The sequence below is a fragment of the Ascaphus truei genome, chromosome 2 (assembly GCF_040206685.1).
Source record: "Ascaphus truei isolate aAscTru1 chromosome 2, aAscTru1.hap1, whole genome shotgun sequence".
Classification (NCBI taxonomy): Eukaryota; Metazoa; Chordata; class Amphibia; order Anura; family Ascaphidae; genus Ascaphus; species Ascaphus truei.
Window position 1 is genome coordinate 62,077,177 of NC_134484.1, and position 26,399 is coordinate 62,103,575.

The 26,399-nt window shown below is 43.6% G+C and overlaps 1 protein-coding gene across 1 annotated transcript in view; it reads right to left on the reverse strand.

Annotated features, from left to right (window-relative positions):
* The window catches only part of BAALC (BAALC binder of MAP3K1 and KLF4), a 49,600-nt gene that overhangs the window by 4,633 nt on the left and 18,568 nt on the right, over positions 1–26,399 (reverse strand). Inside the window, exon 2 of the mRNA XM_075582561.1 lies at positions 319–482. Within this exon, the coding sequence (XP_075438676.1) occupies positions 319–482 (164 nt within the window). The remainder of the gene's footprint in view (positions 1–318; positions 483–26,399) is intronic.

A 26,399-nucleotide genomic window follows, 5' to 3' on the forward strand; every position in this document is an offset into this window, starting at 1 on the left:
TATCACAAGTGTGTTCGGGTCACCCCGTCACCTGTCTGCCTTTTAACTATGCTCCTGCATTTGCACTTTGTCATTTGCCCATTGTTCAGAATAGTGCTATAAAATGGAAAAACAAATGCAAGAAACGACAGATTAGTACTGATTGTGATGTTATTATGATTTACATTAGAGCACTGTTCCTCTTTGGATTACTACAGCTAATCCCTCTCAATATTTTTTTCTTTCATGCCAATTTACACTGGCATTCCACCTCGAAGGTTGGGTTAACAACAACCAGCTCACAACTTCTGCATTAAAAATCAGAGGAACAAGACCTACCTCTGAAGATCTGCAGATACTTTTTTGTTTCTTGGTCTTGGTTCCAGTGGAATAGAGGGTTGGTTTCCCACACTGAGTCCCTGAATTAATTTTCTTCAACCCCTCTTGGCCGGAGGATGACACAGTAACACAGGTCTGTGTTGATTTTGCTTCTTCTAAAATACCTACAATTACAAAATGGTTAATGAGTTTAAATTGATATTATTCCCCCCATTTAAGTTATGCCTAATGTTTAGGGACCCAAACCATCCATGAAACTCACCATGCTATATTATGAAACAATCCTGAGTATATAAAAAAAAACTAAGGGTTAGATTTACACCTGATTTACTACGGTAGTTATATCAAAAAATAGGGGCCTCAATTGAGCTTCAGAGAGAAAATAATAAATATTCAAATAAAAACATTAGAATAATTTTAGCACGCACGATTTTCATATTTCGCCAGGTAACATCCCATCTAGCATTTGTCCCGCTACATTGGCACGGCAACGTCGAAATGACGCCGCAACGTCACACTACCATGGTAATGTGACACTGTGTGATGTTGCCATGGCAACCCGACGCCATGTGAAGTTGCAACGCTGAAGAAGGAGGAGGGCGGCAAGCGGGAGGCGACGGTCAGGGGCGGCACAAAGGTAAGTGTGGGCGGCGGATTTGTAAAGTAATTGTGGGGTGTGATTTCAAAACGCATAGCAGTGATTAATAGCTATATTACCCATCAGAGATGTGAGAGCTTATCACCTAAATTCGCAAACCAGATGAAATTTGCAAGGTTTTCGCTATGCGAAAAAAATCTAACCTTTGTAGGCAGTCTGCCTTGTGAAAGTCTCCATAACCTAATGTGAGCTTTGGTGAAGAGGAGAGAGAACCTGAAATATGGGTTTTGCTGGAAAGGAGAGAGAGGATCAAAACCCATATTTCACAATTTTGGTTATCAAAGTTCAAAATTGATATGGCTAAAAAGTTCTGGAGAATGTCTTGCGAATTTTCAAACTTTTTTTTTTTTTTTTAAAGCAGCCCATAGGCAAATTTAATTTGGGCACATGGCACATCTTTTCTGTCCATGCCGTCTGTACACGGAGTGCGTTTCTCCCCCCTCACCCCCTAATTTTCCACTCGTTCAGAACAAGTGGATTTTTGGAGGCGTGCTGAAAGTGATTACATTTTGTCACTTTCTCAATGTCACAGTAGCAACAAATTTTCTATACAGGGGAGACCAAAGTGTACTAATGCCAGTGACATGTATAAGGAGTTACTTCTGAATGACTGATGTTATCAATATCTGCCACACATAGGGAGGGAAAGGAAGAGATGAGGGGGATACAGTGGTGTGGAAGAGTGGAAGACAGTTGGAGAGTGAGCAAGAGGGAGGGGGGAAGAGTAAGGCTGCGCTTATAGTGACGACAACGCGATGGCGCTGAAAACAAATGCATTGACGCCACGTGCGCTTATAGTAAGCGCGATGGCGACAATGCAACGGGGCGACGTCGCCGTCTCGAAAACTGGAAGCCGGCAAAATTTAATTTTTCAAGGGCTGTCGCCTCATATGACGGCGCTTGAACCAATCAAATGGCCGGAAACCCGTGACGCTGCCGCCCGGCGAAATATGACTTTTGCCGGTGGCAACGGCGACGTCACCCGTCGGGTCGCCGTCGCCATCGACAGCACTATAGGCGCGGCCTAATAGAGGAGGGGAGAGGGTGGAGAGACAGCCCTGCCCTCTCCCCTCCTCCCCCATCTCTCAAGGCCACTTACCGGAATTTGTTTCCTCTTGTCTTGAGGCTTCTCTGGATGGGAGGAGAGAGAGAGGAGGGATGGGGAGAGAGAGTGGGGAGGGGGAGAAGTACGGTACAAACACCATTTACATATTTTTAAGAAAAAGTCAAGAATAAAGTGAACACCTAGGTTATGGTGAGTCTTGCAGCCAGACTTAAGAATTGGTCCGCCAAACTATTCTGAATTTGACGGGCCTGCTCTACAAATGCTATATACGATATCTTTTCATTGGGAGAGAGAGAATAATTAATTACAAGCTACATTTTAGTTGTTCTGTCTTTCTGATAAAAAATAAATTAGCTGAAACGTGGTTGTAACACAAACGGTACAAACTGAATGGAACAAAATGAGGTCAATCCTTAATGGAGAGGGATTTAGGAGTGCTGGTAGACAGCAGGTTTCGCCTTTTTACAATTATATTCAGGGTCAATACAAGGAGCTTTCAAGGGAACTACTCATGTCAAGGGCAGTACAAACGACACAGGTTCATCCCTTGAGATTGGAAGAAAGGAAATTTCCCCAGCAGCAAAAGAAAGTGTTCTTTAAAAAAAAAAAAAAAAAAGATAGTATCTTATTAAGGATTTTGCGTTTGTATAGAAAATGAAATAAGCAACATATAAGAAAGTAACAGAATTTAATACAAGGATTTGTCACTATTACAATGGTACTGTATATAGAATATTTCACTAATAAAGACACCCATTATTAAAATGTGACAATTCAGAGTCCTTTAGATAAATTAAAAAAAAAAACATACAAGAAGAAAAGAACAAGTAAAAATAGAAAATAGAATTCAACATATGAAATGTGACGACTTGTGACATGGGAAAGTGTGGATCCAGGGAGAAATCTGATTGCCAGTACTGGAGTCAGGAAGGAATTTATATCTTATAAGAGATAATTGCATAATGTTTCACTGGGGTTTTTTGATGGACATCTTATCAACCTCATCTACTTTGAAAGGCTCTATATAATCAGTAGTTACACACAGCTAGAGCACTGTAATGAGACCTGAATTAAATTAGATTAGATAAAATGATAAAACCACAAGGAACCAAAATCTCTGCTGTATCTAAAAAAACGATTATGATCTATTTCTCTCCTATGACACTTATTACATGCAAAGTCCTTTTTTCCTCTTGTCCCATTTTAAAGGGAGAAGAAATATATTGGATTCCTGTATTAACCATATAGATTCTGTCCGAAACAGGAATTCCATTGCTTTAGTTTGCCACATGGCACATACCCCAGACAGGACTTCTTGTGTCGCCATATTAGATGCCAATATCTTGTAGGTAGATCTTCAGTTTGGCATAACTGAGGGTTGACCCAACTAAGCCATCATTTATGCAACATCATGGATGCATGTTCTCCGTACGTTACAAAACAGATACGGAGTATCATCTTATAGTAAATAGTGCTAATCATGTTTGCAGTGCTTTTACAATTTTAAGATAATTCTAGGAAATGAACATACAAAATAAGAGAAGAGCATCAGCTTAATAGGTTCCTATTCAATATGTAAAGATGTTTCCCGTGCTCGCAAAGATTTAAGCCCTATCAAAATGAGTAGATCTTAAGCACCAAGCTCTGAAAAGCTTATACATTCTAATGAGAAATTACTTATTTTGCAAATGATGCATGCTGTAGATTTGCAGTATGGTTTCTGAAGTCACGTTTGGTCCCATGATATCTAGAATACTGTGTGCAGTACAATCTCCCCCTCAGCTTAAAAAAGGCACAACAGAGATGGAGAATGTGCAAAGAAGGGTGACGAGCAATTACATTTTTGGTGCATTTACCCTATAAGAGAAGGATAAAAAGATGAGGGCCTATATTTACAAAGTGTTGGTATTCAATAAGACCCCTTTAGATGATAGAAGAGACTTTTAAAGGCCTATGACGTCACATTTTCGTCATGGTTCCCACGGTCCTGATTGGGTCGTGAAAACCATGTGTTTTGGCTAATAAAAAAAAAAAAAGATGACATCACTTAAAGGCAATGAAAGCACAGCCAATCAGAATGGCTTTGCTTCAATTGCCTTTAAGATGACGTCATTAAAAGAAACATGGCCGTCCACACATGGTACGGTAGCCAATCAGAGCGTGGGAACTCCAACCCTACTCTGATTGGCTCTAGTACCATGTGACAGGCTTTCAATGACGTCACATCCGTTCTCCCCCAAGCCTCTGTCACATGGTATACTAGAGCCAATCCGAGTAGGGATGGAGTTCCCACGCTTTTATTGGCTACCGTACCATGTGTAGACGGCCATGTTTCTTTTAATGACGTCATCTTAAAGGCAATTGATGCAAAGCCATTCTGATTGGCTGTGCTATAATTGCCTTTAAGTGACGTCATCTTTTTTTTTTTTTTATCGGCCAAAACACATGGTTTTCACGGCCCAATCAGGACCGTGGGAACCATGACGAAAATGTGACGTCATAGGCCTTTAAAAGCCTATGTCGTCTCATTTTGAAGCCAGCCGCCGAGGAGGAAGGACCTCCGGAGAAGAAAGAAGACCAAGGCGTGGCCGAAGACGGGAAGAAGACCCCGGAAGAAGATAGAAGAAAGAAGAATACAGATGAAGATGGATTACAATTAGAAGACCCGTGGATTCATTTGGATTTTTAGTTTAGTGTTTATTTTTTTATGGTTTTTTATTTTATGGGTTCCTGTGCCTGGTGGTTTTGTTCGTGAGTAAGCAGTTCAACGGGAGTCGGTGGGGTCAAGTAATGGTAAGTGAACTAAAGAAATGTATTTAATTGAACTTGTTAATTTTTTTTTATGCTTTTTTAACATGTGTATTTATTTTTTTGTGGTATATCATTTCTTGCCACTGTATGTATGTATGTATGTATGTCTAGAGAGATATATACATGCAGGGTAAGAAATTATGTTGTTTTAAAAGCTTTATTTGATGTGTTTTAAATTAATTTTGCTATGCCTAAATGTGTGTTTAAAGTATTTTAAAATTAGATAGATGTAATCGTTGCTATTGTATGGTGTACTTGAGGTCAGGGTTAGCCTTGGTTTTCAAATTTGTATGCTTGTTGGTACTTATATTTTTTCTCAGGCTACATTGTTCTGTTCAACGCTTGATTTAGTTAATTGTTTAATTGTTAGTGATGGAATGTAAATTGTTTAGGGATGTCATTAATGAATGCTAATTGATTTATGTTTACTGGATTAGTTAAAATAGTATACTTGTTTGGAGGTATCTGTATTTTGCTTGCAATGTTATTGTTAACATTCATTTGCAGAATGTATATGGTGCTTAGATTGTATGCATCATATATACAATGTAAATGCAATGTGTTGATTGTCATTTGAGGTTTTTGATTGGCATTTGATGTTTTTGATTGTAAGATCAGTTAGGATTATGAAAGGAAATTAATTTTATTGTAGTGTGTCTTTATGGAGAAGTGTTATTTGGAGTACAGCATGTTTTTGATAACCCTTCTACATTTATTTGTATATTGGTTCATCATGTGTGTGTGTATATATATATATCTCTCTCTCTCTCTGTATATATATATATATATATATATATATATATATATATATATATATTTGCATGATGAAGCCAATGTACAAATTCATGGGTGAAGGGTGGGTATCGTTTCCCTGACGAAGAAACCCGTGAATAGGAGTTTCAAAACGCGTAGGAAGGTTTGTGGTCATCCAGGGACACTGTAGCTGTACACACTAGACGGTGACGTCAGCGGAGGAGACGCTTGGAAATCATTTTGCTGGTATCAAGACCACGAGGATATCAAGAACTCTCCCCGCATTTAACGAACGGACGTCCGGCACCCCCCAGCAAGCGGCTATCCCTGGCAAAAGACCCCGTACCACTGCACATGTCCTACTCAAGGACGGTGAGTAGGATTTCAGTTTTTACCATCGGCGGAGCAGCACGGCTTCTTTTAGCACAAGCGCTTGGAAGCCATCATTCATTCATTTATTTAACAGGAGTTCACCTACTGTTTATTAATCCATTATACTTTTACATCAATTGTAGATGCAATTGTTTTAATCATTAAATGCTCTTTATACTTTTACAACTAAGTCTTATATTGTCCAAAGGGTAATACACTATTGTGGTGTTTTTTGCATTTCTCTTGTCTCCCTCTCTGAGGTTTTCACCTAAGAAGAAAATATTGCACAAGACTCTGTTCAATCCACTATCCCTCAGCGCCATAAGAGGTTAATCCACACGCATCTTCAAATCTGGTTGGAAGATCCCAGATCAACCTCTCAGGCAGCTCAAGGACTACCTTCGTCATAGACTGTATCACAGGTTTTGTTCTTCTGTTTGCACTATCATTTTTGTACAACATTGTTTACACTAGCGCTCATTTACACTTATCATTTTACCCCCTTAAATACTTTATTGTACTATACATACAATTGTACATTATTTCTAACGCCATCCGCTTATAACGCAATGTAATTCTTTGGACCCCAAGCACAGCATTATAAGGGGGTTGAACTGTAATTGTACAAAATCTTAAAAGTTGAAAAAAAGAAGAAATAGGAAACTAGTATTCACAAACTCGCATAGCACAAGGACCAGGGGACACACACTGAAATGATCATCTTCCATAGATAAGTATAACAAAAGAAAGGAAGCATTTTTTCACTCTGCTCACAAAATTAACCTGGGACTCGCTACCAGTGGAGTCATTAAAAGCTGTAAAAGAGAACTACAGTGCATATATTCATGGAGAGGAAGTCCTAAATGATACTAGTAGCAGGGACACATCTGGAGAGAGGGAGTGAGTGATGCTCTCACCAGAAGCTTCCAGTATTAGCCTCTGATTAGCCTCTGTGGGAAGCAGGACACTGGTCTTGATGGACCAATTGGTCTGACCTAGTATTGGCAGTTCTTATGTTATGACAGGGAACTCCACAATGACTTCAAGTTCTGTCATTAGAATTGCTTGTTCTCTTTACGTCATTAGTTCACACGATAGGGTAGATATCATCGTAGCCCCTTATGTACAGTACGAGTGGGTGAGATCCAAACCTGTTATTTTTCCCAACAATGCACATATTGCTAGTGTTTATGCAAAATTCATCAAATACATGATTTCAGGTACAAAAGTGAAGCATTTGTGAAGAAAATGCAGCTTTCTCTATAACACGTTTGGCTGAAGAAAAGGACTTGCAGTTCAGTGCTTCTTATGCTAAAGAAAGCCATTCAAGATTAAGTAGAAATGTAAGGAAAAATTACAATTCAGTCTGTCCCACAATTTGGACATGTTAATTGTCCCGTGTCTACACATTATAAACAAAATCCAAGAAATTTTTAAAGGAGAGTAGTGTCGGTCCTAAGGAATAAAAAGTGGACCAGTATGTGCAGATGACTATAAGGGATATGTCTGAACATTGGATGCTGACAGGAAGAGACATCATCTGGTCCGAAGCCACCACGACAATCTTGTTTCCTGGCAAATCCTGCCCTTAATCCACTGACAGGAAATCAGCCTCTCTTTGGATCCCATTGCCAGCAGCTGCCTCTGGCCTTTAAAAGGCAGGCAGTTGTTACTAGTCTTTGCTCGTGCAAAGTACTTGTTACCTTGTCCTGTCTGAGCTCTGCCTTGCCTTTGTTTTGCCTGCTGTCTGTCTTGACCTTGGAACTGAACTTGACTACCCCTTCCCTGCCACCCGCCTCGACCTCGGAACTGGACCTGACTACCCTTTGACTGCTGCCTGCCTCGACCTCGGAAACAGACCTGACTACCCTTTGCCTGCCGCCTGCCTTGACCCTGGAACCGTACCTGACTACCCCTGCATCAAAGGCCTCTGATTCCAGGTCAACGTCAGTGTTTTACTCCCTACCTCTGCCCTGCGGGTCCGTATCCTGTCTTGCAGTCAGTAATGTTACAATGACTAATTTTACAACCCACTGTATTTAGGTAGTGATATTTTAATGAACTGGGCTGCAATTTGTCTCATTATAATTAGGGATTTCGGTTTTCAGAGTTTTATTTTTGTGTGTATCCCCCTTGCAAGTGTATATAGCCGAGGCACACACTGCCCCCTGCCTGGCTCCTCTCCATGGTGTGCTCAGGATGTGATTTGTTGATGGACATGGCTTCAGCCAATGACATTGGACTCTGGAAAGAGACATTGGCATACACCTGCGCAGTGTCTTGTATGAAGTATATTGTGCATGTTGATGAATGATCCTCCCATTTTGGGGATTATTTATATATCTAATGTGCTTATTACGGGCTGGCTGTGCTATAAATATACTTGTGTTATTTACATCCCTGTGTGTTTCCATTGTCTGACCTACGGCCACTTGCAGGGTAAGGGAGAGAAGACGTTAGAGGGAAGTAGGACTTGGGCCCCCACCTTAGCAGATAGATGTCAGTCTAAAAAGAGGTTACATGCCCTTCCCCTGTTCAAGATGTTGATATCCCCATCAACCTTATCAGGATTACCTTTGTATAACAAGGCTAAGCTAACAAATGCATCCTCTCTAGGTACATATTATCACAGGTATTGTGAACCTCATACACATACAGTTCTCACACATAACAGCATTAGTACACCACACCTCCCAGGTTCACCTAGATCCATTGTCATGGGGATCGCCAATTTAGCTACGCTAACCATGAGGATTTCTGTCAGCACTCCAGGAGAATCATAGGTCAGTCTCATTGGTGGTCTGGTCTCCATTCTGGGGCGTGGTGAGTACACCTGCGACTCTAGTAGTATTTCCCCTTGTCTCTCATTGGACCCACAGGGTGCAGCTGACTCTTGATCTGCTGGTACAACAATAGGGTAGTGCTCACAACTGCTTATGCCTTGCGCATCCTCAAGTTCATCACCCGCTCTATGGTTATTTAAAGGGATGAATTCCTCAGCTTCCGCTTCCAACTCAGGGGTGGTATCTCTTGTTATGTCCCGTGACCTTGTCGGTCACATTGGGGAGACCCCTCAGATTATTGTCCTCATCCTTCTTGTGGGTAATCCATAGTGAAAAAAATATTTATCCCACAGAACCTTGGCGACTGTAATGGCTCGTTGGTCTTTGGTTGGGAAAGCCTGTGCATACCTGGTGAAGTGGTCGGTGACCACTATAATATTGCTAGTATTTTTACTATCTGGTTCCAGCAAGAGAAAGTCCATGCACACCATGTTCAGTGGCCAACTTCTGGTTATATTCACTAACGGGGTGGCCCTCCTAGGTAGTGTTTTCCGTGGTACACACCAACCCCAATATTTATAGTGTCTAACGTCTCTGGCCATTCGAGACCACTAGAATCGGTCCAGAATTAGTCCCAGCGTTTTGTAGATGGCCAGATAACCATGGTCACCCTGGAGTGAGCTGAGTACCAACAGCCAATATTTGTGAGGGAGTACCAACTGCTTGGTTACCAAGGGATGAGATTGCATGGGAACTCGGAACAGCACTCCACTCTTCATTACTTGTTTAGGCCACTGTTTCACTAGCAATCGACTTTCGGGGTGAGTTCCTACAATAGACTTGGCCAACTTCTTGTTGCTCAATGATAACCATACTTCTTTTAGGCCAGGATCTGCTTTTTGTGCCTCCTGTATATCCTGCCAGTTTAATAGGTGCATCCCATCATGGTTAGCTCTACAGAGTAAGGGTAGGCAAGGGGTATAGCGGTGGGGGTTATCCCCAAACTATCAGCCACCCTGTTTCAGTTTGCTGACATTATACACCTGGGTGTCTCAACCTGTTTGCACAATGTTCTTACTCCGGTGGCCGTAATTTCCTCCTATTGACTATCAGGCTCTCGGTTAGCCTGGCGAATCCAAGGCAACTTATCTGCATCAATGTTCTGTTCTCCTGGTCTGTATTACAGGATAAAATTGTATGGCAGATAACCATCTATGATCAGTGGCATTCAGTTTATCTGAAGAGAGGATATATGTTAGAGGGTTGTTATCTGCGTGCACCTCAAAAGCTGCTCCATACAGGTCAACTACTTCCCATTTCAAGGCCAGAAACTTGAGTTTGCTCAGTGGGTAATTCTTTTCAGATGGGGCTAGCCTCTACTCACAATTGCCACAGGTCGAAGTTCCTCTGAATCTTCCTGATAAAATATGGCCCACTGTCCCTCCAGGCTGGCATCCACATACATGTGGGACTTTTGTGGGTCAGCAGACACCAGTACTGGCACATTTGTAAGGTGAGAATTGATGGCTTTGAATGCCTTTTCACACTTGGGAGTCCACCTATCTCTGAAAGGCTCGTCACCTTGAGGTAGTCCTGACTGGTGGCTCACTGGGTCATACTGCGTCCTTGAGGTGGTGGGTAACCTTTTGTCAGTTGGGTTTGGGTCAATGGCTATACTATGGCTGAAATATTATTCACAAATCGCTGATAATATCCTCAGAACCCCAAGAACGACTGTAGTTCTGTTAACTGTCTGGGCCGGGCCAAGATGCAATAGCCTCCAGTTTGGACGGTGTCATGGGAAACTCCTGTGGCGGGTAGGATCTCGGTGGCCGGAACAGCAGGAGCGTAGTAGGGGTCACAAGCAGAGATCAGAGGCAGGCGGCAGATAGCGAAGTCAGGTAACAAGCAGGGGTCCGAGGCAGGCGGCAGGTAGCGAAGTCAGGTAACAAGCAGAGGTCGGCAACGAGGAGACTGGAACAGGACAGGCGAGCAGGGACAGGTCTGGGAGCAGGGACTGAAACGGGAACAAACAGGGACAAGCCAGATTACCAGCAAGGGCCTTACTGCGAACAGACTCAAATACAGGTACAGGAACAGATCAGGATCAGAGGCATGTGCATATGAGTCTGACTTGAAACAGAGGCCAGGGAGGAACAGGAATGGGAGGTTTATATAGGCAGGCTGGGATGTGGAGCACAGGTGCAGAGGTGTCAGTTATCAGAGTCTGGAATGTTCCTTAGTTTAGCAGCAGCAATCCCGGTGGACAAGTATAGGTACTGCAGGCTAGAATAAGACATTGAGAGTGGCAGCAGTCCCGGTGGCCAAGCATGGGTACAGCAGGCTAGAGAATATGACAGACGGATCAGTGGCCAGCCCTTCTTCAGATACGATGTGTCCCACATATGGAATGGATGTGCGATAGAACTGACAATTGTCCAAGAGTAGCTTCAACCCGCTCTCACTCAACCAGTCAGTACTTTCATTAGGCGAGTCTCATGCTCTTCCAATGTTCTTCCAAAGCCTATTAGGTCATCCAAGTATACCAACAGATCCAGCAAGTTAATTTGCCCAACTACTCGTTCCATAAACCTCTGGAATGTGGCTGGGGCTCCTAACACTCCTTGGGGCAAACGCTCAAACTGATAAAACCCCAAAGGGCATATGAAGGCTGTCTTCTCCTTGTCTTGCTTACATATGGGAATCTGATAGTATCCACTATGTAGGTTGAGGACCGAGAAGCACTTGCTTCCTGTGAGACAGTCTAATGCATCCTCTATTCGTGGTACAGTATATTGGTTGCGAGTGGTCCGCTTGTTCAGGGTGATATAGTTGATACACATCCTTACTGCACCACTTTTCTTCCGAGCCACCACTATCAGTGAAGCATATGAGCTATGGAACTCTGATATTATACCTGCCACCATGAATTCCTATGAGCGGCGTTTACGTCTTCTACGTCCGCATGGGCCAATCTCCATGTCCTTTCTCTAAAAGGTGTATCCAGTGCTCCACTCCATTTGTGCATTCCATGTCCCACTCATGGGTGGAGAACATTTCAGGCCTTCTGCTGGGCTTGACCCATTTTTCGGCACCATAGTGGCTCTTTGTATTAGCAAATCATGGGTGGTCTCACTTCTTAGGCTACGCTTATACTGCTGGCGACGGCGACGCGACCGATGACCTCACCCGTCACCGTCCGCGAAAGTTGTAATTTGATTTAAAGCGACTGTCGCCAGCGACGTCACCAAAGGGGGCGGGCCGCGGTCTCTGATTGGTTTAGAGACAGTCACATTATGCGACTGTCTCTAGAAAATCAAATAGACCCGGCTTCAAATGTTTTTGCCACTCCGTCGCTGTCACGCTTACTATAAGCGCTTTGCGACGGAGTCAATGTATTTGATTTGGAGCAACGTCGCGTCGCCGTTGCAAGGCACTATAAGTGCAGCCTTACTTCCACTGTTGCCCTCTTCTTTGTAGATACTGACAATACCCCACTTTATACCAACAGTCCTCCTTGATATCCTCTGTGAGGGGAACTATCGATCATAACGGTGGGTCCTTCTATGTCTAATTGGAGGTTCACCTTTCCGTTTATTTTTTGTATACTGTTAGGGAGTATCCTGACTGGACACGGCACATCTGATCTCCCCTATAGGCCCCCATCCTAGGCCATGGCTCTCTTTTTTCTACTCTTTGGAAGAATGATGAATGGTCAGTGTTCAACCATTGTCGCTCCCACCTACAGTCTGGCACCATTTTGCTAGTTGCCCAAAGATATTGGCATTTGTCACAATTATGGTTCCAGTCACTTTGCACTTCCAGACATATTAAGGCATCCCACCGTCAGACCTCCTAATACTCCCGTAATCTTTTTTTAGGAATTCCAGTGTCACTACTACACACCCCAGGTATGGGTAGCTGGCATCACTAAGGCTCCACACGACAAGCCCCTCCAATGGCTGTAGTGGCAGATGCTTCAGGTGTCTATTGTACAATGGCTTAAAGATAATGGATACTTGAGATCCACTATCCAAAAGGACATCACATTTTTTTCACCTCTATTTTTTCTTTCACTCAGGCCAACGGGCTCAGGAGCCCTTTTGGCAAATGCAACTTGTGCTGTTCTCTTTCTGGAACAATCCCGACTGAGTCTTTCTGTACGTGGGGTCCAGTATGCTCCTTCACTGGGTCCAGTTGTCGTTTCCCGGGTTAGATCAGGACTGGATGAATTGCTTGGTAAATTCTCTCTCTTTCTGCAGCGTATGCATCGTGTTCTTCTCAATACCTATAACACAAATCGGGCCCACTGTTATTTTGGTCGGAGGTTCTCTGGGCCTTCCTCCCTCCGGGACCACCTCCTTCTACGGGTCTAGTCAACCCGTTATGGGGCAACATCCTTATTTCTGACGACCCTCAGCAGGGCTACCTCCAGCCTATGTAGGAATTCCGACAGTTTCTCTCCCTCCTACTGATACATTCCCAAAAGCTGTAAATATAGTTCTTCTCTACAGCACCAAATATGTTTTCTACTGTACATAGTTACAATAGAGGGGTACTGACCTCTTTTCCTTCTCTAACGGCTCTCCCTATCGCCTTTAGGCTTTCCATAATCCGGATCTTTTTTATCCTGGTCTATCCCCACCATTCCTGAACCATGTACATGGCCTGCCGGAACACCGTTGGAGCTCTTAAAGATAGTGTTTTAATATAGCAGGCCTGTGTTTTTGCAAAGATCTCAGAACCTTTTACTTGTAGTGATGAAGATCCTCTCAGTAGCTGCTCACAACTCCCGGTATCAGGCAGACCGCTGCTCGGCGCTGACTCCACTTATTAGACCGGTCTGTGATCTTATCACCCAGCATCCCCTAAGTTGTCTCGCTCATGAACTGGCTGCTTGATCACCTCGTATCGCCCCAAACGTTACAGCAGCTCTGCCCCTGTTTGCTAGGCCAGGGACTCTTAAAGACTCCCCTCCTGTAATGCCTCCTCTCCAGAGTTTAATGTCGTTGGCTGAGTCAAATTGACTGAGACTGAGGCCAACAAGTCACATCTTGAGCATAGCATAGAGGAGTCAGGCTGAGGCTCCGCTGCGGTCATCGGCGCGCACGGCCGCATGCGTGCGGGCCACCAGCCCCATACCTGATGTGTGCCTGCCCCCGCTGCCTCCTTCTGACAGGGCTACCTGAGCTACCAGCGGCTTGTGTTCTGCAGGTCTGACGCGTCACGTGGTGCATGTGTCAGCCAAGAGGGGAGGAGGGAAGGAGGGGAGGAGGAAGGAGCTACGGGAGGAAAGTCTGTTAGTTAGGCAGCCGTGCATAGCTCTTCCTCTCCCGTGCATAGCTCTCCCTCTTCTTCCCTCTACCCCCCATCTCCCTCCGGTGCCCGCTTCGCAGCTGCCCCTGCTCTGTCTTTTGGCCCGCCCCCCGACCCGTTTGCCACGCCCACCTGACCCCTTTGACACGCCCCCCACCCCCACGCCGAAAAAAGTTATCTGCAGACCGCAAATCGCAGTGCAGTAACTTGCACGCGCCGCCGGCAAGCAAGGGCGTGCAGCGGGGCCTTAGCCTCAAGCAGGGGGGCAATGTGCATCTCCGCTGCATACACTTACAAGGGAGTTATTTGTAAAATTTGTGTTTCTTTTTTTGTTTTTCTGGGGTTTTTCATTTATAGAAAAATCTGTGCTTATCAGTGTTAACAAATAACCCACATTTGAATTTGGTGTTTATGTGTATACTTTTGTAGCACTCTTGTGTGTTCCAAGTTATTTTAGTGGGTTCATGGTCCCTACAGGGAGCTAAGGGTTTAAATCCTGGTATTGGCCTTTGACAAATGTTGCAGTTAGTTTATGTATATGTTGCTAAGTGACTAAGGCAGTTATTTAGTCATACCCACCTTCTAGAAGGTGCCTAGTATGTCCCTACATAAGGATACTTTGTAGAAAGTTAACCCTTGCCCTTGTGGTCATAGTGAATAGTGGTGTCACTATGGGGTAAATAAGCTGAGGTTGGAAGATTCAAGTTGAGATCTTAGTGGACCCAGAGTGAGGGGGATCTCACCAGTAATTAATGTCAGTCTGTAACTCCATGTGTAAGTGTTAGGATCACTTTGGTTGTTTTCCAGCGAGGGAAGTGCCACTCCTAAAGATAGAGCCCCTCTATATGGCTCTGGTCGTGTTACACTCACAAAAGGGAATGAACAGGTTTTTCTGTATTGTTTCTGTACAGATTGTTCTGTAAGCTACTGTAGGGCCGGGGAGTATCACCTTACAATTACGAGGGGGTAAGAGACTCCTTTGTTCTGTCAGAGGTGATAGGGTTATAAGATCACGAACTTCTGATAAAAATTATTATTATAAAATTATTTAAATACTCAAAGTGTGGGGTAAAACCCCCATATTACGTGTGAATTTAGTGTAATAGATCAGCTTGCGCCGATGCCCTGGTGGGTGTAATGAATATAAATAAAATATATACTGAGTAAACGTATTTATCCAGATTCAGAATAGTGGTGATAGGGTGTAAGCTCTCATGTCAGAATGCACCCTGCCTAGGGATTCCGGTGAGGTGGGAACAGCCATCATTCAAGTAATGGAGTGTAACTTTATCACACTACAAGTGGAAACATGTGTGCCTCTTTGGGGACTGCTGCATGCGCATCCCTAATGAAGATGATGTTTGTGTTCCTGCAAATAAAGTAAGAGCAAGTTCCTGGTGCCCTCTATTATTGCTCACCATACAAGCCCTTGCACGAATTCCAGCACCCAGAGAACAAGGTAAAAGAACCTGAGAGCTTCACCTACAGTGCACCATTATAGAGACATTAGGACACTTTGGTCTGGCCCTCTTCTATTTTCCAGGACTAGAGGTGTTGCGCTTCTTTTTCAGTTACATACAACCCATGGGTTGTTTTTGACTCCTACCTGTGGCTGGGCTGCTACAAGAGGTGGAACTCATAGGGAGTGATGCTTAATTTTACGTTTTTTGTCAGTTTAAACCGGAAGTGCAAGATGATGAATTGGAGGTGTTTATTGGTTGAAACCTAAAACGGGAATCCCTAATTATAATGTTGCTGCCAAATTAATAGTTCAAGTGGAAGCTGTGGTTTCAGGCATCTCAATGCTCGTCTGACAGCCTAGTTTTCACTCTACTTTTATGCTTGTTGAGCATTTATTTACACGCAAATTCGTGAAGCGTTCCATATTTATTTACACAAGCATGACACAACTAGTGCTTTTTCCTTTATAATGGGGGTGTTTGGTATGGTACATCTCAAGTGTAACCCACAAATAATGTACAGCATGTATTGCACAGAAGACAATTTGCTATAAACAGGGCATAAGCATGGGGAAAAAAGATGTACTGTCTGTGCATGTGTATATGCTTGCTTGTAAAGGGCTTAAACCAGGGGTGTCAAACTCATTTTATATGAGGGGACTGATTAGATTTCATTGTACTTCATTAGGGCCATACGTACCACAAAACATAGTCATGTGGCTGTATACTAGATGTGCGCAATAATCCCGCTCTTCCCCAGCCCCCTCTTTCTCCTTCACCTCCCCATTTCTCTATTTCTCTCCCTCCTCCCACTTTTACACCGCCTCATCCACAATCTTAATATTTCCCTCCACACTCTTAATATCTCCCTCCAAAGTATTAATTTCCCCCTCCGAACTCTTAATATTCCCCTCACACTCTTAATACCTCCCTCACACTCTTAATAACCCCCCTCAAACATATCCCCTCATACTCTTAATACCCTTACACCCAGACTCTTAATACCCCCACCCCCCACACTCTTACGGGGTGAGGCGGGATCCAGGCAGGAGCAGGTAGATTATGGAACCACATATACGGGGAGCATGAGTAGAGAGCTGGTGTGTGGGAGGGGCCTGTGCTGCCTGTTCTATGCTGCTCCCACATTTGACTGCAACAGGATCCCACGCGAAGGCTAACCTGGCACTACTATTGGCCGGCAAGCCTTGCGAGATTTTCTGCTGCAGTCAAGTGCGTAAGCAGCATGGAAGAGGCAGTGCAGGCCTCTCCCCCACACCACCGCTTCCCTCATGTCTAGGTACCATCAGTCCTGGTCTTGCGGGGGACAGCTGGCAGGACAGAAGGGTCCTGCCGGCTGCATACGGCCCCCGGGCCTTATGTTTGACAGCCCTGGCTTAAACATTTGCCTGCAAATCAAAGAACGTGTAAGAGAGCTTAAAAGGTTTCATAGAACATAAAACACAGGCACTGACTGGTCAACTTAAGAGAACCTAGCGTGCTCTACATCAGCGGTGCGCAAAGTGGGGGGCGCACTGCCGAGGGGGGCGGTGAGATTTTTCTGTGGGGGTGCGGACGGTTGCAGGGGCTCTTCCCCGGGGCGTTAAAATTAAATGCTGGGGGATCGTGTGAGGCCTCTGCAACGCTATTACTTACCTTGACTCTGCCGGCATCACTCGTGTCCATGGCAACACAGCGTCAAATGACGCAGTGGAGTCATGTGACTTCACGCGTCATGACGCTGCGGGTCACGTGACGTCACACGACCCGTGGCGTCATCTGACGCCGCATCAAGGTAAGCGAGGGGGCGCGTGCACCAGCGGAGGGAAGGCAGGGGGGCGCAGCTGCAAAAGTTTGCGCTCCCCTGCTCTACATTAACCCACTCCGTGCATGGTTCAGTTCCTGAGTGTTCTTCTACACCAGGCCTGCACAACTCCAGTCCTCGAGGGCCGCAAACAGGCCAGGTTTTCAGGATATCCCTACTTAAGCACAGCTGGCTCAATTGTCATACTGAGCCACTAATTAAGCCAGCTGTGCTTAAGTAGGGATATCCTAAAAACCTGGCCTGTTGGCGGCCCTCGAGGACTGGAGTTGTGCAGGCCTGTTCTACACGATGGAGTGATTTCTAAGGTATATTATGGGCACACTTCAATCCCTGTAAATAATTATCATCTTTGTTTTGCCAAAAGGTGCAGTCCCACATAAATGTCCAGAAAGCAACATTTTGTAATTAACAAGCTAATTGGCTTTCCTAAACAATTCTAACCATGCTAATCGAAAAATGTCTAGTACTATTTACAGTACCAGTGAATTGTACACCACAGATGTAGGTATAAAGAATCAAATGATTCTGCCATCTGTGTTGTAATTTCTGTGATAAATGGCATGTCATTTAAAAGACACATATGGATAATCAGATATTTCTGTTTACCCTTTTCATGGAAATATATGAATGTTGTAATAATAGATGCTTTATTTGACATCATTCATCCTACTGCATTTATAAAATGAGACAATCAACTTCCGCATGTAACCATTCAAAGGTTATTTGACAAAGAAATGTGTCCCTGGAAAACTGCATAGAATATGGCTACCATTGCCTAAGAATAAGGTATTTCTGCAGGGTTTGCTATAGAATATTTGTGTTGTTATACAGGGCTAAGTGCATTTACCCACAGTTTCAGATAGCTGACAATCAGATAAGAACCAGAATAATTTGCATTTAAGGTAGTGACACTTCCACTTCAGAGGTAGCAAAGAAGATTGTCATCGGCACCGGAGCAAGCTGCGTGACTGCAGCGGTCCCAGCGAAGGAGGATTGATACTGCAGGGGGTCTGATCTGGAAACATGGGTCCCATGCAGCGTAACCGTTGGCAGACACGATCTGCATATTTTGGCTTTTGGGCCAAAGGATGAGATTGATGGATCAAATTTTTATTTGCTTATTAGCCGTTTCCTTTTAGCTGCGGATTCCTGCTGATCAATCTCAAAGTCAAATCCGCATTTATTCTTCTATCGCTGACAATCCACATGGTGAATTAATAATCCATGGGTGGATTGTTAAAAACCCGCACTCGCATTAAATCTGAGGGAAGAGATTGTGGATTCTTAAAAATCCACCCAGATTGTATCCAATGGCAAATTCTGATCCGCTCTGATTTTTCTTAGTCCCCAGTCCGCAGGTGAATTTTGGTGGGGCATTGGATTTGGTGTAAACACTTCCGGGAAAGTGATTTGGACCAGTTCGCCCATCTCTACTAATGTTCAGTACAGTATGTCTGGAATCGGTGACAAAACATTTGTGGTGGAAAGTCAATGTAGAGCATGGTGTGTGGTTACATGTAGGTTAGGCACAACATATTGACCATACATAAGACGTGAAACAAAGTTGTAAAATAAATATAAGCGGCACAATGTGTGACATGGAACATGCCGGGAAGACACAACATGGAGGAGACATGGGAAGACACAACACAGGATTTAGACCTTCCTCAAGAAATGGGATATTATAGAAAACTTGAGACAAAGAACATAGCAGGGGACGATGCCTGAGAGGAATAACTTGGGGCACAGAACCGGTAAAACGGGCAATACAAGGGACATAGTGTACAACCAAAAAACCTTCCAAAGACAGAAGAGAAATCTGCTCAAAAAGTGGCACATGATAGTATATCAAATCTTAGATTTCTAATATACAAAAGAACGGTGCATTAAAACAGTTAAATATGATATGTGTTAAACTGCAATGATCTCAACATCATAGTCACCTATGAAATTTCTAAAGAATCCATTTTTTTTTTAGACCTCCCGATCAGGGTCTCTGACAATGGGAAAATAGAAAAAGAACAGGAAAAATTAAGTTGATTAACTTAATAACTCGTGAAAATAATCAATCGATGTGTGTTGTGAATACTAAAGAATATATAAACGCGTGATTACTTTGTGGGTGCAGTGTTGTGAATTGGTAAATGACAGAAAAAGAACAGCGAAGAGCTATAGAGTAGTACCTCAAAGAAATTCACTTAACTGCACTCCACAACAACTAAAATATAACATTTATTTATAATTGCTAAAACATATATCACTAAACATAAAATGAGTGAGCAGGGGTATATGGAATAAATGAAAAAGCCTCTTTGTTCAGTGTTGCTGTATAATCAATATATAATCTCCAACAGAGTGTCTCTATATGCTCTGTAACTGTACATAGTGGTGCTGGAGTATGTCAAGGTGTAGAATGGCAATAGAGTGCTAATAATTAACATTCAAGCTACAGCAGCGGCGGCCGTTATTCGAGAAATCACGGCGCTGATTTCATATGCTCTGCTGTACTCCACCCAGCATAAACGCAGCCAATCGCCCAAGGCACCCGTTTTTATCGCGGTTGCTTTGTTTGAATTTTATGGATTGTGTGCAATTATATGCAATGAAATGAATGAATTGTAATGTGTACAGTACTGTGCTACTGTGTCAATTTCAGGTGTTTAAAAACCAGAACACTAAAATTCCATTTTCTGCACTCGCATCTAAAGGCGGGAAGGTTGGAAGAGATGACGCGCCAAGACATGGGTATTCCGATGTACACAACGCGTGAAGTGTTTGAATAACGGCCGCTGCAGCTATAGTTGTGCTCTACAGCATTAGATAGTACACTTATATCCTGTATATTGCTCCAACATTGACTGTGGTTGGGAAGGAGTTAATATGGATCTCCCAGCAAGTCAATGTGTTGGCCCATTCTGTGACTGAGTGAGTACAATTTATGCCAGTGGCACTGATATGCCAGAGTCATGTACTCAGATTACACCTGGCCCGTCCCAAATTGTGGACTTGATGGGTTAATCCAGTGGTGCGCAAAGTGGGAGGCGCGACACCCAGGGGGGGGGGGAGATTTTGCTTGGGGGGCGCAGGCCGTTGCGGGGGCCCCCGCGTTCTTCCCAACAGCATTTAATTTAATGCCGGGGGATCGCATGAGGCCCCTGCAACGCTATACTTACCGGGATTCAGGCGCTGTGTGTCAAATGACGTTGCGGGGCCATGTGATGTGACGTCACACGCGTCAAATGACGCCGTGGATCACATGACGTGCCGTCATGTGACCCCGAGCGTCAATTTGATGCAGCTTTAAGGTAGGGAGGGGGGGGGCGCCATCACCGAGGCAGGGAAGACCGGGGGCGCAGCTGGAAAAGTTTGCGCTCCCCTGGGTTAATCCATTGAGGTCAGTTGCTGCTAAACGTGTCCAGATAAATCAGACTCAATTTGCTAGTCTATCATCCTAATATCATCGCATTATTGAAGTCTCCAGGTACCCTCATGTACTTGACTAACTCAAATAACTCTAAATCACCCTCCACTTGTGGTCTCAAATCAGACCCATCGACCGTTGTCGGAAAATGTTGGAAAAACGTCCCGACATACGTAGCTTCAGCTATGGAGCTTTGTCTGGGGCAAATTGCCAGCATGCATACTAAGTAACTAAAACACAGCAAACTACACACATATGAAAGTATGCATGCACAGAGAAAAGGAATTCAGTACTGACGAAGTAATATTGCTGAAATGAATATACTGTTGAAATTACTGAAAAGGACTGGAGGAGTTTATGGAGAGGAAATTGTTAGCAGTGTGCGGAATCCATCTTGTCTATGTGTGCGTTATATGTTAGTATGCGTGTTGATGCAAGAGTGAACTTTGCTCCGGAGGGGGGATATGGACTGTGCCTTGTTGCTCAAACACAAGTTTTTTGGTCAGCTAAAAGGAACCAGTTTAGGTTAGATGTATTGATCTTTGGAGTCATTCTGAGATAGATAAGAAAACCTGTAACTTGATTGGTTTAGAAGAGGATTATCCCCTTGTGTACAGGGAATGATGTGATGTGATGTCATTATATTCTGCCTAGTAACCTATGTTAAACAAAGGAATCTAAAAATGTGTATAGCCCTGGTAGGTTTGGGCTATTATTCTGTCCTCCTCCTGTGCAATAATCCCTGGTAAAGGCAGGTTGCCAGGAGTAAATATGGGTTTGCCCCACCCACTGTAATTCAGTTAGTCAGAGAAGGTAATGCTCATGCCTTGTGTCAGTCAAGGGCACAGGGGTGGGGCTACTGGATCTGTACTAAAGGAATTACCACTTCCTGTTTCAGAGAGTTCCTCTCCAGATAGATAGAGGACAGTTGGTTCCAGAAAGCTGCCAGGGCTCTGGTACGCTTAAGGCCATCCCTTTGGGGAGAGGTTCAAGATATACCTCTTACTCCACAAAGGAGTAAGGGAAGAGCAAGGACAGCTCCTAGGGCCCTGACTAGGAGTGGTGTCCAGGAACATCCTGAAGGTGACAACCTTTGAGTGCTATGTGCTGTAACAGAGACTGTGCTGATTCAGGAAGGATCAATAAAGACCATCTGCTTTTATATAGACCTCCTGCCTTAGAGTGGAGTATATTGTGAGGAGGGGGACATAACTCTTTTGCAGATACTCCACCCCACACAACTGGGGGGCTGCACAAGATGGAGGCGCTGCACCAGTAAGAAGAATTCGGGCACTGCCCCAGAAGCCTGTCCTGTTATTCCCCGTGTCATCGCGGGAGACTTAGGGCCCCCTGTTACCTGCAGGTATGCACCAACCAGACCCATGTAACCAGAGATCTAGTTCCCCTAGGAGACCCGATGTGAGATTGGGTGGGGGAACCACCGTTACATGTATATAAAGCCTGCTTGGGCACTCGTTTGGCAGAGTGTCTAATGGACAACTTTCGTGTATGATCATACTCTGTGCCGTAAGTTCAGGCAATAAACTTCTCATTATCAACGAACCCCTGTTTGTGAGTTTGCAAACATCGACAGTACCCTAAAGAATTTACAATCTGATGGAATAGCTATTTAGAAATGGGAGGAATAAATATAAATGTATTAAGCTTCTCAGCTCCTGGTAAAGAGTGTAAAGGCATTTTGTGAACGGCTTGTGTAGTCTTTCAATTTAAACCGAGGCCTCAAATACACAGAGAAGGAGCTTGGAAAACTCTGGCGGTAAAAAAAGTATCCACTGACTGTATGCAGCTAGTGATAAAGGTTTCAGGTTGAAAGGGTGGTGCAGACACCGGGGACATGGAGAAGAGCTGAGATACAGACCGATGTAGGCAATGTTATTACTCTCCCGTGGGTCAAATAGTGCATCTTTCTAGTGCGCAGGTGATTCTAAACAACTGATGTTTCTCCCACAGGTGTGTTATGTATGTTCCGCAGCAACACACCAGCCGGACCTATAACATTGCCTACTTCTGTATAGGGGCCATGGTAGTTATTTAATTAATGCTGAATTTATTAGGAAGTCAGTAGAATGAACTACAGCAAGGAGGGAAAGATGCTAGTGAAAATATTTCAGGATAGGAGGTTGGACAAAAGCGAGGCCACTTAATAGAAGAATAATAAGCCACGGTGAGAGAATGAGAACAAGCACTGGACTTTTGGTTATATATTATGTAGCCCTTTGTGGTTTGGGCTATAGGTCTGCCCTCCTCCTGTGCAGTAATACTTGGGTAAGGGCAGGTTTGCCAGGAGCAATCATGGGTTTTCCCCACGTCATGCAGTGCAGTGAGTCAGTGAAGGCAGTGTCAACTGGCTCTGTGTCCAATTAGAGACACAGGGGTGGTGCATGCTGGAGCTTGCTTAATGTACTGCAACTTCCTATTTAGTCAGTTGGTCTCTACATTAACAGAGACAGGGTACCCGTGCCAAGCTACCAGGGCTCTGATAGGCTTGAGGCCTCTCTCCGGGGAGTGTGGGTAGACCCATAACTCCTATCCTACCAGGGGATAGGGGAAGAGCTAGAACCTCTCTCAGTGCCCTTGCCTGGGAGTTGTGTTCAGGACATTCTATGGGTGAGGACCTGCTGTTATCTGTGCTGCTGAATAAACAAGCCCAAATAAGGAAGCTGCTGTATTTTACCTATACCTCCTGCCTGAGATTGAAGTATATTGGGAGGAGGGGAAAGAGTTCTTTTGCAGACACTTCACTCCATACAGCTGGGGCCTGCACGAGATGGAGGCTCTGCACCTGTGAGTAGAATTTGGGCACAACCCCAGAAGCCTGTCCTGTTCGTCCCCTATACCATCATGCGGGAGACTCAGGGCCCCCTGTTGCCAGCAGGTGTGCACCACACTAAGACATGTAGCCAGAGCAGTATTTCCGCTAGGAGACCCTATGTGAGATTGGTGGGGGAAACAGGGTTACAATTAGAAAGAGCAGACACGCAAGGTTGTAGACGGGGAAATAACGAGATCTAAAAAGTGTGTGAGGGAAGAAAGAAAACTGAAACTTAGACATCATGCTTGGGTGACCTGAAAAACAGCACGGTCACCTTGTCATAGAAAAGGAAGCGATTAGACTAAATTTAGGAGGATGGGAAGCTGTATCTTAGATATAATGGAGTCAATGTATCAAGACAAAGGGTTTTTTTTTTTAAATTATGGGGCAAACATACTGCATTACATATCCCAAAAAAATCCCATTGGTTTTAATTGAAATTTCTTCTTTGACGCTTCTGTTGCAATTTTTTGCCATAGAATAGCACCACTTTTGCTGCATACGTACACGAGAGTGGCAATAATATTTATATACCTGGTAATGCATTGTAGCAGAGTTACATTTTAGGAACTGCATCCAGGTGATACTTTAAGCCAAAGGGGATGTGAAGAGAGAACATAATATTTTTTTGTCATGTCTCTAAAACACGATTGCTCTTAATATAACCGGAATACTGAAATTGCTTTGCTTAGCATGCACAAAGGGTATTGTCCATATAATTAACTCAAGACCACAATTTGTAGCACTTTACAGACAGAAATCTTAACTACAGCTCTTCTCCTATCACGTTATTCCTCATTCCTGTTTTATTTTGTTTATGTCTAATCTGTACTAATGTGTTTTATAGACTCCCACAACATAGTGCTTCTAACAGTTAATGTCATCACCAGATAATAAGGGTTTCAGCTCCTGTAGCTGAATTTCAATACTGTGCTATTAGTCTGCACCAGCCTGTGTGTGTTTATGGCGCCCAGATCAGAGATTACAGGGCAAGCACCCAAAAGCTCATCTATTAAAATGGAAATTAAATCTATTCCGAACACAAGAGTAGGCTGCAGCCCTCCCTGCAATGCCACTACACATTCATTATTTTCCCATTGTCAAAACACTGCCGGTTATCCAATGCAGATGTATCAGATTATTGGATTATTTTGGTTTCTTGCCATACTCAGCATCCATGTGTGATAGCACTGTACTATCTCAAGAAGACTTTAATTATTTGAATGTATACCTTTATTTCTGTACAAGACTGGAAGTATTTAGCAAGGGGAGATACCCCCCGAGGGGGTCGGGAAACCCCTGTTTACACCTATATAGAGGATCTATATGTTGTTAGTGCAGGAACCCACTAGTTGACAAGGGTGGTGCTAGCAGTGAATAAAGGTGATGTATTAATGCTAAAGAAAAAGAATCCCTTTAAGATGCACTAGAGAACACCCTACAGGAATAAAAATTATACTTTAATTCTTATCTTTAAAAAATAATAATTGGATCCTTGAAAAGCTACGAAGAGAAAACAAATGATAAAAACAATTAAAAATGGAGGTAGGTGTGTGCTTGAATAGGACGCCTTGACAAGTAATATCTTGTATTATATACTTTATTAGCAGCCAGTCTGATTACAGGTGGAATTGCACTTAAAATGGAGAAGGCGTCTCGTGGTGTAGAAGAAAGTGTTTTACTGTAGCAGTTTTATTAGCTCCTGCTCAGTTGTTTACAGGAGTACTAAATTTACTGCCAAAGTGTTTGGCAGAGAGAAAATAGGCACAATACTATATTTAGCCTGTAATTAATATTGGATAGCTTTTCACACTATTTAATGGGTGAGGCTCATTGTATAAATGCCCCACAACAAAATGCTGTGGAGAGTATTATGGACATGGATATTTCCTTTAAAATTAAGGGGGAGAGATTGAGGGGTGGGGAGAGAGGGGGATGGAGCAGGAGATCCAATAAGGGATATTGGAGCTCGATCCCACAAATCAATGGTAGTTAACACTAGATCCTAAATCCCCACCCCTTACTGGAGCTTAGTGAATCCCAGCCACAGAGAGAAAAAGAGTGTGTTTGTATTAAATGAATGCCCCAAAGTTGAATTTTTAGAATTTTCCCTTGTTAATTCCAATCTCACACCTTTTTTAATAACATACAGTACTTAATGAATAACTAATTTGCCCACATTTAGTTATTTGAATACTGCACAGAATTGACCAGCCAAAAAAAAAATCACTACCAAAGAAACCGCTATTCCTATTGCATGGTTTGGACATGTGAAAACTGTTTAATGAATACGACGAGACGTTTTGCTGTCTACAGTATCTTCCCATGGCACCTCCATCGACACAGAATTAATGAATAAACCCCTTAATCTCCATCTGGTTGGAAATCCTCGGTAAAGGGAAATGTTTGCATTTCTTCATAAGGGCTAGAGATCAACAAAGCTCTGTTATATCAGGGGTTATAGCATGTCAGGGACATCCCTGACATATCTAATAGCCCTCGCTCCTAGTGTCAGTACCCTTGCATGTCCATCGCGTTTGCTGCTGTTGATGCCTTCACTGGGATCCTCCTCTGCTGTTCCTATTAGTACTGTATACCGTCTGCACCTGTATTCTGTCTCATTATCTGTCTTTATACGTTTCCTGTTCTGTTTAGTCTTTGCATTTGCTTTGTTTGCTACAGACTCTTTCATGCCCTTGCCCTGACCTCTGTTTTGTCTGTACCATGTTTTGAGTTGTAGTTTAATTAAAGCTCCTTTTTACTTTTGGCTAGTCCTGTTCCCGCAT